This window comes from Nilaparvata lugens, chromosome 7 (assembly GCF_014356525.2).
Source record: "Nilaparvata lugens isolate BPH chromosome 7, ASM1435652v1, whole genome shotgun sequence".
Classification (NCBI taxonomy): Eukaryota; Metazoa; Arthropoda; class Insecta; order Hemiptera; family Delphacidae; genus Nilaparvata; species Nilaparvata lugens.
The window spans coordinates 54,212,915-54,231,134 of NC_052510.1; the positions used below are offsets into that span (position 1 = coordinate 54,212,915).

Genomic DNA, 18,220 nt, shown 5'->3' on the forward strand with positions numbered 1-18,220 from the left:
CTCTTCCGTTCTTCCGCAGTACCAAGACTTGAATGTTGAATATTCATGGGCGCTTATTTAGTGGAGTGGAAATCAACCTGCTCTCAGAGAAATTGATACTGTGATTCCGCGCAAGTAGATTAAAACTTGTCAAGATTCGTGGCACTGATTTTATTAACTTGATAGGAGGGAACACTTCTTGAAGTATAAGTTGGTTACAAAAATCAAGAGAGCAGTAGCAAGAGAACTCCTCGGAGTTAGAAGATACTGAGCTGAATAGAATAGAAAAAACGTTCATTGAATAAAATAAGCTACCTTAAGCGAACCTCAAAGAGGCTGCTTGACAAGGTACTATATACAAAACATGTAAATTCAAATATAAATATACATATATCACTGAACTTTATTTTTACTTTATCAGTTTATTACAATGTTAAATTTGCTTACAGAATTGACTTAACAGTTAATATTATCATCATATTAATTAATTGTTGGCTCAGCTCTCAAAAATCTCAAAAATGTTATAATATAGGGTCAACCTGAACTTACATACAAAAAATAGAACAGAATGAATTACAACAATACAGTAGGCCTACATTAATAACGAGTTACATTATGTTACATCTGAAGTGTAATTATTCAACCAAATCTTTAAATTCCTTTTCAACAGGCGCATATTAACATACTCAGCACAATAACCGGTAAATCGTTGAAAGTTTTTGGTAGAATGCAGATTAAGGTGTTTCTGGCTGAATTATTCTAAGTAAATGGTACAACATACCTCTACTTTCTTAAGGTGCGTACAGATTTACGCGCCGCGAACATGAGCAATTCACTTTTAATCAGCTGATGCCAAGCTTTTTATATCTGTATCTTACCGTTTCCGTAAATATACAGATATAGTCAGCTGATTAAAAGTGAATTGCTCATGTTCGCGGCGCGTATATCTGTACGCACCTAATAATCATATCGATTAACTTTCATAACTAAATATTTTTTGCTGAAGTAATTTTCTAAAAACAAAGTAAACAGGAATATACCTTTTATATTTAAAACCTTGCATCTATTCAAAAGGTTCTCATATCCAGAAAAAAACCAGGAAAAATTTGAAAAAATCCAGAAGATTTTAATAGTAGTAAAACTCTTCCGTTCTTCCGTACTACCAAGACTTGGCTGTTGAATATTCATGGGCGTTTATTCAGTGGAGTGGAAATCAACCTGCTCTCAAAGAAATTGATACTGTGATTCCGCGCAAGTAGATTAAAACTTCTCAAGATTTGTGGCACTGATTTTATTAACTTGATGTTAGGAGGAAACACTTCTTGAAGTATAAGTTGGTTACAAAAATCAAGATAGCAGTAGCAAGAGAACTAACTCCTCGGAGTTGAAAGATACTGAGCTGAAAAATCTAGAAGAGTAAAAAAAATGAATGAGAATCTCTTTTCTAGCTCAAAATTTTGCAAAATTACTCAAAAATTTCCAATTTGTAGAGATTTGAGTGAAATATTTTTGTTTTTAATTAGTTTTTTAATATCAACAGTTAAAAATCTTAGTTTTGAAGTGGAAATTGGATTTTTTGGAGTGGAAAGTGAAATCTTAACCTCATTTTTTTGAAACTTTTATTTGTAAAAATTTGGGAGAAGACAGTTTTGGGCTATGCCTGTTGTCTTCTCCCGATCATATTCTATTTTAATATAATTATGATTTGTGATTGCCAATGAAATAAATAAATAACGATCCAGGTGATAGAACAAGTTACAGAAATCCAAATATGAAAAATAATTGTTTTTCATCAAATTAAATATTGGTTGGGTTGTAGTGCTTCGAATGAGACCGATCATAAGAAGTACATAGTGATTTTTTACAATGGAAGTTATGAAAATTAATTGAACCGTTTTGAAACATTGGTACGGCTAGAAGTAGTCATACATGGCTGCTAAATTTTTACAAAAGAGCAATCAAATTAAAACATAATACATAAGTAGAAAAGTTCTTGAGAATATTATCTACTATTATTATAGCTATAATCTGTGTTATAGCTGTCCTACCCAGTAAGAAGGACTATGGGAGGTATTTTATAAGTTCATTGTTACAAGAAAGTAATGGTCTATTACAAACTAGTTTTACTTTTGGAAAAACTTTTGAAAATTAATAATGCATGACTATATTAAAATTATAAATCATGATTAGACTCCCATGAGTTCTAATTGCACTATTCACACTCAGCACGGCCAAAAGAGTATGATCAATTAGAGAGTCCCATTAGAGCTTATGTGAATGATATTGTCAATGTACCGGTCACTTTCACTGACACACTGATACGAGTGGCAATCCAGTTTAATACTTGTCTTTATTCCACATGTCATTTATTATATTTTCAATTCTATTCCATTGATTTTTGTTTTGTCAGAATTTTTTTTAAGATTCATCGTTTGAATCTTGATTATCATTCGATTAATTTGATTTAATTGTGTTATGGAATTCTTGAGATATTAGCTAATACCTGTTTCAGATTCATCATTATCAATGAGAAAGGTGAAACAAAAATTCTGAAACTCTGAGTCATCGAGATCACTTCTACAGACAATTCACCCAGCGATAAGTTACCCACAAACCATCCATCTACAAGCGAGAACCATTATAGGATTGCGTCATTAATTTCCCCACAAACCATAAGGAAGAAACGTGATATTCATCTTTGTCGAAGGCGCCTGCCCTTTCAAAAAACAATAAATGGATAACGAAAGATGAGAAGAGGAAAAGAACGGTGGAGCATCTAAATGGGTTAGCTACTCAGAAGTTATCTCTTGACTTGTGAGAGGTTTTGAAGTTGAGTGCGGTCACAAGGGTTGCTACCTTGAATTGGGGGAAGAAGTCTGGAAAACACTGAAAAGGGGAAGAAAGTGGAAAATCTTTGGATGACTGAAGGTAATAAATCATGTTTCGCAAACAGTGACACAGGTGAGAGGGTGAGAGGGGTTCGCACCAAAGGCTGGTTGCTTGCACTTTTTGAAATCTGACTTTCTTAGCAATGCACTTCGGAGGATATATTGCTGTAGGAATATTTTGAGAAGCAAAGAAGTTTTGGAAAAAATTCTTGGAAACAAAACCCGTACGTTCTCTCGTCTGTCTGCCTGTCTGTAAAATACACGTAAATAATACTACTTGTGATAGCACAAGTGATAGCACTATGAAAATTTTTTTTGTTCAAAGTGTTGAAATTAGAGTAGAAGCTACTATATTGTTCACTAACATTTGATTATTCAATGTATACGTACCGTATTCACCCATTTCATTTTTGCCTTCAAAAATGTTGTGTATGTTACAGAAGGCAGACAGACATTAACGGAAGTGAGTTAATATAGAACTTGAAAATTAATGTTGTATATTATTCTGCTGAAATCATGTGTCGGCGCAAAAAGTCTGTCTGTCTGCGTGTCAACTGCCAGATAATAGCATCAGCTTCTTTGAATGAATGGAAAAATTACTGAAATAGCATGCAAATAATTCCAGCTGACTGATAAATGATAAATCAAAACACATTTTTTCTTATGCACTTTCAATGTTAATTCTATGTCCTGGAAAGGACGAAGGAGTGAGTCAATTTTGTTGTCCAACGAACTTGACCTGTATATAGGTTCGAAGAATTCAGGTTCAAAATTTGAAGCTGATTCATCAATTCTCTCTTAAGTTCTTGTCGAATACATACAAACAGATAGAAAACGACTTTGGGCTCTTGTAAGTCAATAGTGAGAACTTCGCTAACGCTCGTTCAAAAATTGACCAATTTATTGTTGATTTGGAATTCTATGCAAGTGGTTATAGTGAGGTCCACGTTATAATGGCAATGTTGGATTAGCAATGGTATTGTCATCCTTGTCTATCATTCCACAAATCGGATAGCGCTATCTCTTTCTCGCTTCGCTCTGTTGCCAGATCGTCATTTAACAATGTAAAATTAATAATTAATTTACAAAATATTTCATCTCAATGGAAATTATTATGAAATTATTTGAAAATATAATTTCTTGCTCATTAAAATATAATTGATTATTTTAAACGAAAAAAAAAAACAGTTGATATTACATTAATAAACGTGTATCAGCTACCGTTTATAGAAGGCATTGACAAGACCGAAGTTAAGCATCGTTGTTCTCTCTTTCTCCACTGCCATTATAACGTGGACCTCACTATAGCTTATGACATGATTGAGAGAATCAGTAGCTTAGAATCATAAATCAATAGAATAGTGATAGCTATAGAATTTTTAAACGGCTGAGGTTCATCGCCTTCATCCATCAATTTATTGAACGAGCGTTAGCAAGTTCTTACTTTTGACTCAAGTCCATATTCGTAGTTTGTCTGTGGATCTGCAAGTTCTACAATAAAATTTGAACGATTTGATCAATAATTTTCAAATTTTGAACATACACATTCTTCGAACCTTTTTATAGATCAATTTCGTTGAACCTGTGTTCATTCAGTTGAAAAACTGAATTCTTTAACAAAACCATAATATTGGAAAACAAATCAAATTGAAATGTCCTGTAAAGTTTTCTCTCTAGAATCTTGTATTCGAAAACATGCTACATCTAGTATTCAAAGATATATGTAAATACTTTCAGACTATATAGTAGTCAATGCTCAACGTGTAGATCACACAAATAATGTGTGATCATTTGTTAACTCCAACTGTGAACACAGACTCCTGAAGGGACACCCTGATGCTAAGCACTACTTCTAATGCATTTCAGCCGTGGGGGAGGGAAGAGGCAGGAAGAAAGATCTGCACTCAGGAAAGACAATCTTGTTAGCAATATGATTAGCTGCTGCGGATCGACTTCCCTCCTCAGCGAGCGCCTCAAAGGGACAACCCTCCTCGAGTGGAGGACCATTTCCTGAGGGCTGGTGCCTCCACATAGGGAGTTGACGTGAATCTATTCGGACAGTGACAAAACGTCCACAAAGCGACCCAACATGCACTCAAATATTTACAAGCATTGATGGACAGTACATAATAAATGTAAGAAGAGGACTTGTATTTGTACAGAAACTGATTTTGATGTATTATTCTCTGCCATTAGGTCTCAAGAACGAAGTCTATATGTAACAGAAAGTAAGAAGGGAAAATTTTCAAGAATGATTGAAGACACTTTACCCACTATAAACTTCAATTATTGAGTATCAATGATTATGAGGTATCAAATCAATAGTTCAAGAGAGTAGGCTACTTTCTGGAGAAATGCTAGGAATTAGTGAGTTAAAATAGATTTGGAAAAATAAAAAAACGGCGCAAGTTATCTAACTGCAATGCTAATGGTATACTTATCTGTTATTATCAACCCTTTTTATGAATATTCTAAGTTTTTATTGTGTATTTGGTATTATGATTCCATTCTAAATCATTTCAATACAGCGAAATACATTGATTCGCATGTGCTATATCTCATACATCATAATTGAAAATCCAGTATAACTCAAAAACCAATTCAATCACTTACAAATATTAAAAATTATTTATTTATTTACTATATTAAATTCCTTATCTTCAGCTTTCTCAGACAACAAATCTGATGGGTTCTGATGGATCAATATCATAGTGTATCAATTACTAGATTTATATGGTAAAGCTACACTACCTATATAAATAAAAAGTAAAAATCTGAGTACACTTTTGAATTACATTAAATGTAGCCTTGAAGGGAAAAGACAATAAAATAGCTAAACTTTACCTCAATCATCGCAATGGCTGATGCAAATTAGAGCACTCATCATCCTGAATATTACACCAAATAAATATGTAACGTAATAGATCAGTGTCAAACATAAAACGAATTGACTCGGGTTTTGGGAACTTTATAAATATGAACATTAATCATAAATGTAGAATAGAATGAGATACGATAAATGTGATTCATATGAAATACGGAAAGTACATCACATTTTATCTCATTATCTGTAGATCATGAACGTGAGCTCAATAAATGTTCAATTTTAGGAAGAGATAATTCTTCTGTAAAAACCAATAGCGATTACTGTTTACTCAGGTATGAAGTAGGGAGCTAATAGATCACGGAAAACTACTGGAGTAATAAAGTAAAAACAAGATCATACGTCATAATAATATACTCAATAAATATTCGTTCACTCACAAAAACCAATTCAATGCACATTTCTCATTCTAAGCACATTGGTTAAGAGGAAACTATAATAGATCACAGAAGTCTCCTGGAGTAATCTGTACTTGTAAAGCCTAGCAGCTCTCGGTTGGGAGTTTTTAGACACATTTGCAGGGTGTGTTGGATGTTGAGGGGTTCGGAGACCACCGCCATCAGCTCGAAACCTACAGACATGTGCAATCAAGGTGACATAGCACCCCCGCGGGACCCTTTGGGGAGCTGTGCCTCGGAGAAGGGTCATTATAATGCTTCAGGACACAGAATACGGGGTCCCAAGTTGGTTGGGGGATTGAAGACGTGCAACTTAGCCCCAGGTAAATCAACCTAGATTGAAATGGGCTTCAAGCGGGATGTAGGATGCCAACAAAATGGCACTGGATGATTTACTCTATAAAGTGCAGACTTAGATTGAGTGCGACATTATTATTATTATTATATCGTAGAATGTCTTATTCGAGATCAAGATAACCAGAAAGAAGGGGATTATAACCAATAAAGCTTGGATGCAATGTTTGGAATAAGAATTCATTAAATGTGAAACCATTATCATGTACAACAGAGGAATATTATTTGATTCACACAATATATATTATGTTCTCTTATAAAAAGCTTGATTATTATGAACAGAGTTATCAAAAGTCCTTAAGCTGCGTTTACACCGGAGTTAATAACACTAGTTATTAACAAAAAGTTATTAACTTGAATGAATCGTCAAAAATTTCTTTTGACAGAAGTTAATAACTCGTGTTTTAAACTGAAAATTCCTTTTTATTAAAGATAATGTAATTAACATGCTAGTGACTTCTGTTATTAAAATTTAAAAAATTTTTGTTATTATCTCCGGTGTAAATGCAGCTTAAAGCTTAAAGCTGCGTTTACTCCAAAGTTATTAACAAAATTTTAATAACGTAATCTTTATAGACTCTATTAGATTGAACATAACTTATCATACACATGATGAACATATGTGTTTGTCAAGTTCCGTTCAATCTAATAGAATCTATAAGGATTAAGTTATTAATTTGTTAATAAATTTGGTGTAAACGCAGCTCTACTGTCATTGTTTTTCATCAAATGTTGGGTTAAATTTGTCTTGAAAAATGTCGCATAATATGCGAATGTTTAGGATTAATTTTGTCTAATTCAACTGATGGTTCTGTATGTTGAGATTCGAACATTGGGTTTGACATAGATAGAATTAACGTTTCGTTAGAAACGGTACATTGCTCATCTATGGTTTCGGTGAAACACGACATAATTTTTCAAAGTATGCCTGGACAGGCTGGAATTATAGTATAGAAGCAACATCTGGAACTAGCCTACTCTTGCAGAATAAATACTTGAATATATTGGATGTAGCTGTTAATCTTGAATCCTGAATGATTCGTGTGGATTAGTAGTGATAAATTAAGCCCATTACGATTTATTTTCTGTGTAAAGGATCTTTATGTTCAAAAATCCAAGTAAAAAAATGTGGGATTAACAACTAACATAGAAAGATAGTACAAGTAGTTTGGTTCATACTCATGACTGTAATAGTTGGTCTGTGAACTTATCCTATGTATCAAGTTGCTGTAAAACTAAATTATATACCGTGTGTTGAGGCTTCACCGGTATTTGAAAAAACAAGCTTTTCTCAAAATATTTAACATGAATTTCTCTATTGAAAAATGTACTACCTTTGTAACCACTGATCAAAACATTCGAAGAAATCAGATCGACAAATTAGAAAACATGTAAAGCTTTTCGTTGTTTGAAAATAACAGCGTAGGCTGAAAGTGAAAACAGTCTTATCCCATAGCGGGCAAAACTACAAGCCAGCGCGAGGCTAGCATGTCTTTCTGTCATATTATACGCTGTTGAAAACGCGCGACATGCTCTGTTTTTATTATCTGTCATGTCAATAATAAAGACCAAGTTCCTTTGGTGTGTTCTCACGAACTCGGCTCTTAAAAAACGTTTTAGCGTGATCAGTCGGATTAAAATGTTATAACCAAGATAAAAATTATGAGAAAAGTGAAAACCCGAAGGGGATTTGAAGTCACACTGCATGCGGAACTCTATAAAATCATCGTAAACCAAAACAGAAATGCAATGACGAAATCATTGCATTTATATTACATTGGAAGTCTTGTTGTGGCACAAGGCATTACATACATCACGACCTAAAAGGCTCTTAAACTGTCAACGATTTGGTTCCAGAGTATTAAATGTTTTATTAGTACATAACTTTGTTGCCACATTCGTTCTTGCAATAATTTGTGGTCTTGTCAATCCGGTTCCCTAGTGTCATGTCCTATTATTTGTATCCAATAATAAAGTCATCATCCGTATGTCATAAGGCGTGAAGTTATAGAACCACGGAATATGTTCCTCTTATACGAAAACAGTATTATACTTCAATCACTCTTGTCCGACTATCATTGAAGAGTGAGAGAGTGTAACTAAGCTTACTCTTTTCATTCGATATTTTTTATAAAAATAGCATGTATTTACAGTTTGTCTATTGATTTTTTTCATTTTTTTGTAATTTAAAGTGGTTTGAAAAGGTTTGAAACATCTTCACCGCCTCTGTCTTCTGTTCATTTTACCTCTGCCGAGGGAGCCATTCAAAACGCTGTAACATTTTACTTTTTACTATTGGACAATTTAATGGTGTTATATTAGCAAATTCTTTCATCGATATTATTTTACACGATACTTATTATGTGGTAGCTTACTTTCACTATGTTCTTTCTATAGGGGCAGTTTTTACTATTATCTGGAATTAATGGAAGCCAAAAATCTTAAGATACAATACTAGAAAATATTGATTATTTGGTCCGGATGCCGTAGAATTTTGAAGGCAACAGCTCATCTGGGATAAGTACAAGTTATTATAACTACTAGTAGTTCTGCGAACAGTAGACCTCGCTCATGAATACAACTCTCAATCTAATGAGAAGGGCCAGTAGGTACAGTATATTATTGTGAAGATTTAGCCATGTCATCTATTATTTTCTCCATTGGAAGTGCTAGAGACACTGTTTGCAAGGACACCGGACTTATCAAGGTGGTACCTTTATATCGTTTCCATATTCACAATATGAACATATAATACAACTTTTCTAATAATTAATTATAATAAATCGGTCAACTGACGGAAAAATGGAATATGCAGTAGGCAATTTAGATTATGAATCGTCTCACAGACGATGGTGAGATGGAAAATGATTCTAAATAAGATGGGTTTGTTGGCTTGTTATGCCTATGCAGAAGGTTAATGCTCACAAATCGGTTTCCGATCTCATACCAAAATGAAAACAAAAGACTTGACACAAATAAATTAAAAAAAAAAATGCATACAATACAATATTGTACCTGATAAACTGTAAATTTTGTTGTAGTCATTGATTATTAGTCCTTACAACTAAGATCCTAGTCAAGAGTTAGATTCTCATGCTGACTATAAATTAATGATTTCGTCTCCTGTCATACTTTATAACGTATGCTAAAGGTGCGTACAGATTTACGCGCCGCGAACATGAGCCATTCACTTCTAATTAGCTGATGCCAAGCTTTTTATATCTGTATCTTACAGTTTCTGTAAAAATACAGATATAGTCAGCTGATTAAAAGTGAATTGCTCATGTTCGCGGCGCGTATATCTGTACGCACCTTTGGACTTCACTTCGCTCGGTCAATGATTTCATCTCCTGTCATACTTTATAACGTATGCTAAGAGAAACAATATTTGTGTCTATTGGGAAAAGAAAGAGTATGCATTGATATGCATATTGACACTTGATAATGGCGTATCGACACTGATCGAGTTTTATTTTTATTTAATTTGGTTTTCAACTTATCTGAATACCAAATTCCTAGTTTATATTTATATTCTGAACTCAAAATTGGACAAAACTTATGAAGTGATAAACATGACCTATTTTTGAACAATTTCTATCTAAATTTGGAAAAGGAACAGTTTTGGGCTTTAAGCCTGTTGTTCCTTTCCCAATCATTCATAGTTGAGAATGACATTGTATCTATCAATGTGAAGGAAATAAAAATGTACAAGTTATTCTATATAATAAAATTATTAAGTAGCCCTGTAGAAATGGATGGAAGAGAGATTAATTTTTTCTCAGATTTTAAATTATCAAATCGAATAACACTGACTTTTATATTCCTAGGCGAAAAAAATCATTGAAGAAGCAGTAGTTTTACAAATAAACTTTTCAAAATTTTCAAATATCGTAATCCAGTAGAATACAACCAAATGTTTCAACTACCCCCAATATTTCATACAAATTAAGCTCCTCAATGATCTCTGAGTGGAAAGCCCTGTTACTTTATCACAGCCACTAAAAATTCGAGCTGCAGTTAAGTATAACAGCTCACCTCTCTGTGTTTGCCATTCATCTGAATTATTAACACGGCAACCAATATATCTTGCACAGCCAAATTCACATGACAAATGAGGTGTACTCGCCCCTGCCTGTGACTGCGCGTGTGCAATTCACACGTGTTTGAGTTCTACTCACTCGATATTTTGGTTCTTTTCTCTTACTCAAGACTCCCCTCACACGTTTTTTGCGCTCTTTTTCTACCATTTTCTCATTCTCAATTCACATCCCCTTCTTTCTCTACATCATCTTCCTCTTTTGCATTCGCTTTTCAAGGAATTTTCTCTCTCTTTTCTCCGCATCCTTCTTAATCCTCTTCTTCACCACAAGAACTATATGTACTACAAACACCTTATTCTTTTGTTCAACTTCAGCACTTTTTTCTCTCCATCTTACATTCCATGTTCTTTCTCTTCACCCTGTGCTACTTCCATTTATAATCTTTCTTTCCTTACTTGTTCTCCCACTCCGTGATATATTTGAATCTTTTCTCTATTACCCTTAATCACCTCACTTAACTCCTCTTTCTTCATCTTTAACGTCGTTTTACATTCCCTTCTCACTCCTTAGTTACTCAATCCTTCTTCATCTTTCATCATAATTTCTTATAGGTTCTCTTATAGGATTTATGAAGTGAAATATTCTATTAGAAAATTGTTTTCCAATTGTATCAATAAATTGAGTTTATCATTCTCTTTTATTCTATGTGATTGTATTATTAATAATTTTATTTATTTTTATTATCATCTTTTTACATAATTATGTAATCAATTATTTTTGTAATGTATTGTGTAATCTATTTATGTATTTTTTCTCATCGTAAAGGGTTGTGTGGTAGAGAGGACCAGGAGTCCTAACTCCGTCCTAATAAAGGCAATTAATCATAGGCCTACTCCATCGTATTCTTCCTTCTCTCCACGCTCCATTCCGACATCCTTCTTTTTTCGAGCTGTTTAGTTCTATTTGTCTTTGTCTTCCTAGTTCTCTTCTCTCATTTCTTTTCACTCATATTTTTCAATTCCACTGCATTGTCGCTTTGACGTTATTCTAGAATAGAATGGAATTCTTTATTGTCATTGAACACATAGTGCAATGGACATAGTCATCAAGAAACGAAATACATACAATATTCATACAGAAGTCACACAGACAAATACAGAATTAAGCGATTCATACAATTCAATATGAAGTCTGAACATATATAACAATAAGCTCCCACAAAATATTCTAAAAATATTTACACGCAAACCCCATTCTTTAAATTCATCAGTCAGTCATTTTAATCATTCACTGTGAATGATTAAAATGTTACAAATGATACAATAAAAACAATGAAATGTTATTACAATGTAATGATACAAATGAATGAAATTTATAAATGATACAGCATCTATTCATCATTCCACTAACACCATAGAGAAACGATAGCGAAGTAGATATCTCATGGTATAGGGCGTTTATGTCGCAACTTTTACTGTTATCCCAAGCCGATAGTTCACATAGTTCTTTACCATGCATCTGTGTGACGCTGGTAGTCTCTCAAATTGTGCCGTTCCTACACTCTCACCCCAACAAAACAGTAAAAATTGACAATAATCGACAGTAATCGGCTTGAGATAACAGTAAAAGTTGCGACATTAATTCCCTATACCATGGGATATCTACTTACGCTATTGTTTCTCTATGCTAACACTGTACATGTCTTCTTTTCACTGCAAATGTATCTCTCCCTCTCCTATCTCCTCCCATAATCTTACAATCTGTATCAGTCGTTCAAATTCTATTTTTATCCCTTACACTTTTCAATAATTAACGTTTCTCCTTTTTTGTTATCATCAATATTTCTATCACCATTTCTAATACACAATTTTTCTTCTCATCTATTTCTGCCTCAACATTTAGGTTTCTCCTTATCCTGTTTTCATCAATTTCCCTATTTTTCATCGCTATTTCTCTTTCCATTCATTCAATTTCCGATTCCCGTCTCTATTCAACATTCCCTTTATCTAGTCTCTAGTCTCCCCATTCCACCCAGGTGGAATACACCATCATGAATGAATGATGTTGGCTATCGTAGTGTGAAGGGGCACCACGTGTATAGACCGTATTTATATTGGTACACTGGAGGGTGATTTCAGACGCGACTGAATTGGAAACGTAAATATTGCCGTAACAGGTTCCCCTCGTTATGACCGCTATGAGAGTGCAACAACAACAAAAAGATAAACAACTACAAGCTGCTCTAATGTGACACTGAGTGGTGTTTGCACGCGTGTACATTTTAATCGAAATTAATTGATTCGCTCGGAGAAATGATTTTGAATAGCATTTCTGGTTAAAATCCGATGATACATAGGCTACAAGTGGATTGGGAGAATGATATTGTTAATACTCCATCGTTATTAGAAAGCATCGAATAGAAAAAACAAAGCAATTTACCAAGTTTTGTTCGGGTATTTGCAAAGTTTCACTTTTGGAGAAAAAATCATTCATGATTAATATCCTAAAACAAATAACTTTATGAAATTTGATGAATACTAGAACTTTTCCATAGTAGAAAAACAAATATTCTACTGTCAATTACACCAGGTGTGTCCTTATAAATAGACCTACGACTGCAGTTTCGTGTTGAAACTATTAACTTAATATGTGTTGGTTTCAATACTAAAATGCAGTCCTGTAAGTTTATCAATAGTGATTCATAGATAATTTGATATTGGTTACTTATCATACAAATTAAAATTCAAATTCGTTTATTCATAGAATATGACATATTTACAAAATATAACAGTGTTATGGATTACATGAATGATTATACTCCCTGCATGGATGATTTGACGGTGTGCAGGGAGGAGTCGCAAATTATCAGACAGGAAGCAAAACACTAGCAATAATAAAAGAAATCACAAACTATAAATAACAATGAAATTTAAAAGAATAATAACAAGGTCTATTATAATGATAAATATTAAAACTAAAGATAGAAAAGATAAAAGTCTCAGCAAGATGGCGTCTAAAGGGCTAAGTTGCGAGTAATTAGTGTGATATTGTGAATAATATTTTAATGGTATTTTGTGTTCAGAAATAGAAATATTCATCTATAAGGTGAGTGTAGAAGAGCCTCTGCAGCATCTGAACTGATGTATTCTCATACACGCAAGGGAATTAAAATTCATTAATATTCAGTAATATTCATAGCACGTTGAATGTAGATTCAAATATAGCTGAAGAGAACACAATCAATCATGGCAACAGACGAAGTCTCTAGAAAGAGTGCTGTAGGAGCCTTGTGTAGCATACGCAATACTGCAACACATCGATCTCCGCCTACTAGTTCCTGAATGCAATTTGTAGAGCAGCTTTGCAATGTGGTTTGCATACTTCAAAGGGGCTCTCAGCAATGTAGAAAACTGCTAAAAACTGTTCTTTTATCAGTATTATCCATGAGTTCTCATCGATGAAGTGTGAATCTGAATATTGGATGGGGGATTGAAGAAGGGGGTTTGAATAGTGAATATCATCAAACTTTATATTTAATCATATTTATTATTTATACATTGATAGATACAATATCATTCTCAACTATGAATGATTGGAAAAGGAACAGTTGCCTGTTGCTCCTTTCCCAGATTTATATAGAAATTGTCCAAAAATAGGTTATGTTTACACTTCATGTTTTTTGTCCAATATATAAACTAGGAATTTAGAATTTAGAAAAGTTGAAAACCAAAGTAAATAAGATACACTTCACTAAACTCACTGTTATTTACTAGAATATAGTACTCATACTATGATATATTATTCAATACTAGCAGGAAACCCGTGCTCCGCAAGGGTCTATTTTAAAACTTGACAAACTGAAAACTTGATATAATGAAATCTTGAAGAACTGAAAACAGGCCTATAAGCATCCTCGGTTAATTGAAAATCTGTTTGCAGAATTTCTAGTTAATCAGTCCAGTAGTTCAGACGTCATGATGCAGCAAACATAATTTTCCTATCCCGTACGTGTATAAGCCAGTTCTTTTCTTTATTATAGTATAGATAATGTTACACATAACTCAAATCGCACAAAACAACCCGGTTACCTTTTTTGAAACAGTAAATTCATGGTCAATGTTATTTGACATGCACAAAAACGTTCATTAGTACAAAATACTTGCATAAAATCCATGACATCATCAGCTACTGGCTTCTGCTAATCTTGCAAAAATGTCAAGTTTCTAAATATCTCGAATCTCATATTTATCTCACCAATTTATGACCAATGTTATTTGGCAAGCACAAAAAAGCTTATTAGTACAAAAGACTTGCATAGTTACATAGAATCCATAGCAGCATCAGCTACGGGTTTCTGCTAATAGAAGACACTTTGATATATCCAGCAAAAACACCTCGAATCTCATATATCTCTCACCTAATCAATCTTCTCCTTCACTCTGTCAATCTCCGTTTTCTCTCTCTCTTTTCCCATTGTAGTCTGTATCATTTTTCGACTCACAGATGAAAAAGCACTTACCCTTTTCCACTATACATACACGAGAGGCCAAGCCACAATCTGTGGAAGCCGATACAAAAGAAAATCGGATTTTCCTTCGACGCAACACTCCTTGCCACTCGCTGACATTCACACTGAAAAGGATTTGGAAAAGCGTTCCGGCGAAACCAATCTCATATTTTCGGATAGAACGCCTGAGAATGCTCATGCCTCAGGATTCCTTCTGCACAAGAATGTCAGCGCTGTCGTATTTGAATGGGCCACTCAGAATTTTTCTCTTCATCAGAGACGGGTTGCACGATATACAAAAATATTTCAAAGTGGAATTTGGTTATTGGAGAATTTTTGATCAAATTCAGTTGAATAAAAATGACTCTATCACATCAAAGTCTCTGCATCATAAATAATTCTCACTGATATTCAAGTATGAGTCTTGAATGTCTACAGATGGAAATAAATTAGAAGTTGCATTTGTTCTAATGCTAATTAATGAATAATTATTATTAAACGAAAATCCCAATTGAATCCTACAAACCACCCAGAAGACTTCTGCTATTGCAAATATTGACAGCAGGGTAAACAGCTAGATTTAAATTCGATGAGCGCTACTATACAAAAATTATTCGCCAACCTGAGAATGACAAATAATTTTTGTATTATAGAGCTCATCGATTCTCCATCTAGCTGTTTACCCTATTGTCAATATTTGCAGTAGCAGAAGTCTTCAGGGTGATTTACAGCATTCAATTTGGATTTTCATTCAATAATAAGTATTCTTTTGAGCTCATTTTCATCCAACATTCATTCAACGAAATAGTAACAACAAAATATAAATCCAGAATACGGAGAGAATATCATTGAGAGTCTTTGAATGGACTCCAAACCATCATCAAAAGCGAGGTAGGCCAATGAAAATATGGTTGGCCAATGTTTGAAAAGAGATGGAATGCAGAGGTTTGCCAGAGGATGACTGGAGAGATAAGGAGCGCTGTCGGATGCGAGAAGCGACTCCAAGTTGCAAAAGCTTAAGAAAAAAAATTAATATTGATAACATATACATTTATCAACAGAGGCTGTAATTATAATATAATAAGTATGACCAGGAGAGGACGAAAGGACGAGCTCAAAACTGTTTCTCCCGAATTTTGATGAATAACATTTTCCAAAGAATATCTGATGATGATAATATATATGGATGGATCAGTCTTTGGTCAAGTTCATTAAAAATGGCATGCAAATTGTCATGTTTCAAATTCGAATAAACAGTTGAAAAGGTTCTCTGACGATATCATGGATAATATCAATGATATAAGCTATTATAAATGAGTGAAATATACGGGGAGTGACTTTCCAATTCTATTTTAGATCAAATATCAAAATTAGAATTATCATGTACCAAATTCGAATGAGCAGTTGAAGAGGTTCGCTGACGATATAAAAAATATCAATGGCATAAACTATTAGAAATGAGTGAGATATTCGGGGAGTGACTTCTAAATTCTATTTTAGATCAAATATCAAATAGGATTATTGTATCAAATTCGAATGAGCAGTTGAAAAGGTTCTCTGACGATATCATAGAAAATATCAATGGCATAAACTATTAGAAATGAGTGAAATATACGGGAGAGTGACTTTCCAATTCTATTTTAGATCAAATATCGAAATAGAATTATTATATCAAATTCGAATAAACAGTTGAAAAGGTTCTAAAATATCAATGGCATAAACTATTAGAAATGAGTGAAATATTCAGGGACCTCCAATTTTATTTCAGTCAGTTGATGATATTGAATGAATTTAGCAGTTTAGATTTCCTTCTCAATCACAAATGCATTGAATCAAATATCGGAGAGAAGATTATATTAGATTAGAGTTAAAATAATCTTGAAAAAAGTTTGGAGTACTCACTGACAGCCTCGACGAGGTCGGCCAGAAGGACTCCATCTGTCATGTCGCTCTGCAGATCTTCGATGAGTTTTTTACTGCGTGCCTTTTCCAAATAATGGTTCGCCCAGTCAGTATAAACCTGCAACAATTACGAGTAAATTATATCATACACTAGTAAAATTATAGTTTCTTAGCACACTGATCTCTTATTCTATTACATGATCAGGTGAATGAAATTCACAACTTCGATAACAAAAGATAGTGTCATCAGAAGATTGTGATTGCATTTTTTAACCATTAATAATAATACTGAGGGTGATACCCACATAAACTCTTAGACTTGTGCGTGGGTAATGAGTGAGAGGGACCGATGATGAGAGATGAATACTACTTTTTAGGTAGACGGGACCGACGGCTTATAGTCTCTTCCGAGAGACAGAATAACATTAACATTGAGCATTATTATTAGTACTTTTAAATATGTATTCAATGATGCTATCCCTTTTAAAATACAGAGCACATCTTTATATTTTGAAATTGTGGATGTGCCAAACATTAGTTCGGTGATAATGATATGTTCTTAGTAGTTGTAACTACTACCATTATAGAAAATATAACATGAGAAGATATCCCATTGTATTGGGCGTTTTTGTTCCAAATTTCAATGTTAACTCATGTCCTACTAATGTCCTAGTGGTAGTTTTTCGTGAAGCTATGTGACACTGATAGTCTCTCATACTGTGCCGCTTTCACACTCACCCCAACTAAACGGTAATAATAGACAGTAGTCGACAGTAATCGGCTCAAGTTAACAGTGGAATTTGAATCATAAACTATATATACCATGAGATATCCTCTTATGCTATATTTTCTCTGTGCTACTACTTCAACAGAAGATTTCTTCATTCTTCTACAATCGATTTTGGGATTATAGTAAGGTCAGCTTTTGAACTATTAGCTCCCTCGTTCTTATAAGTTAGAACTGTGATTGACAAGAAAAATTGAAATTAGAAGAAATATCAATTCAGAAAACTAATTAAATCAGAGAGTTGCATTTGTTTGACAAATCACGTTCACTGTACTTCTAGGACATTGCTGAACATATTTTTAGAATACTGAACCGGTTATGTTGTTTATTTAAAAATGCAGATTCTAGAACTGAATCTGTATTTTTAAAACTTATTGCTGAATGATTTAGTGAGAAAACATGAAGAACCGAATACATAACCTATAAACTTGATTGTCGATAGAAAATGACATTGGGTAATACGGCAAGGCAGAACATCCGA

The 18,220-nt window shown here is 33.6% G+C and overlaps 1 protein-coding gene across 2 annotated transcripts in view; it reads right to left on the bottom strand.

Moving 5' to 3' along the window:
- The window catches only part of LOC111045932 (protein sickie), a 512,310-nt gene that overhangs the window by 373,726 nt on the left and 120,364 nt on the right, over positions 1-18,220 (bottom strand). For both annotated transcript variants that reach the window (XM_039433162.1, XM_039433161.1), the window contains exon 3: positions 16,953-17,070. In XM_039433162.1, the coding sequence (XP_039289096.1) occupies positions 16,953-17,070 (118 nt within the window). The remainder of the gene's footprint in view (positions 1-16,952; positions 17,071-18,220) is intronic.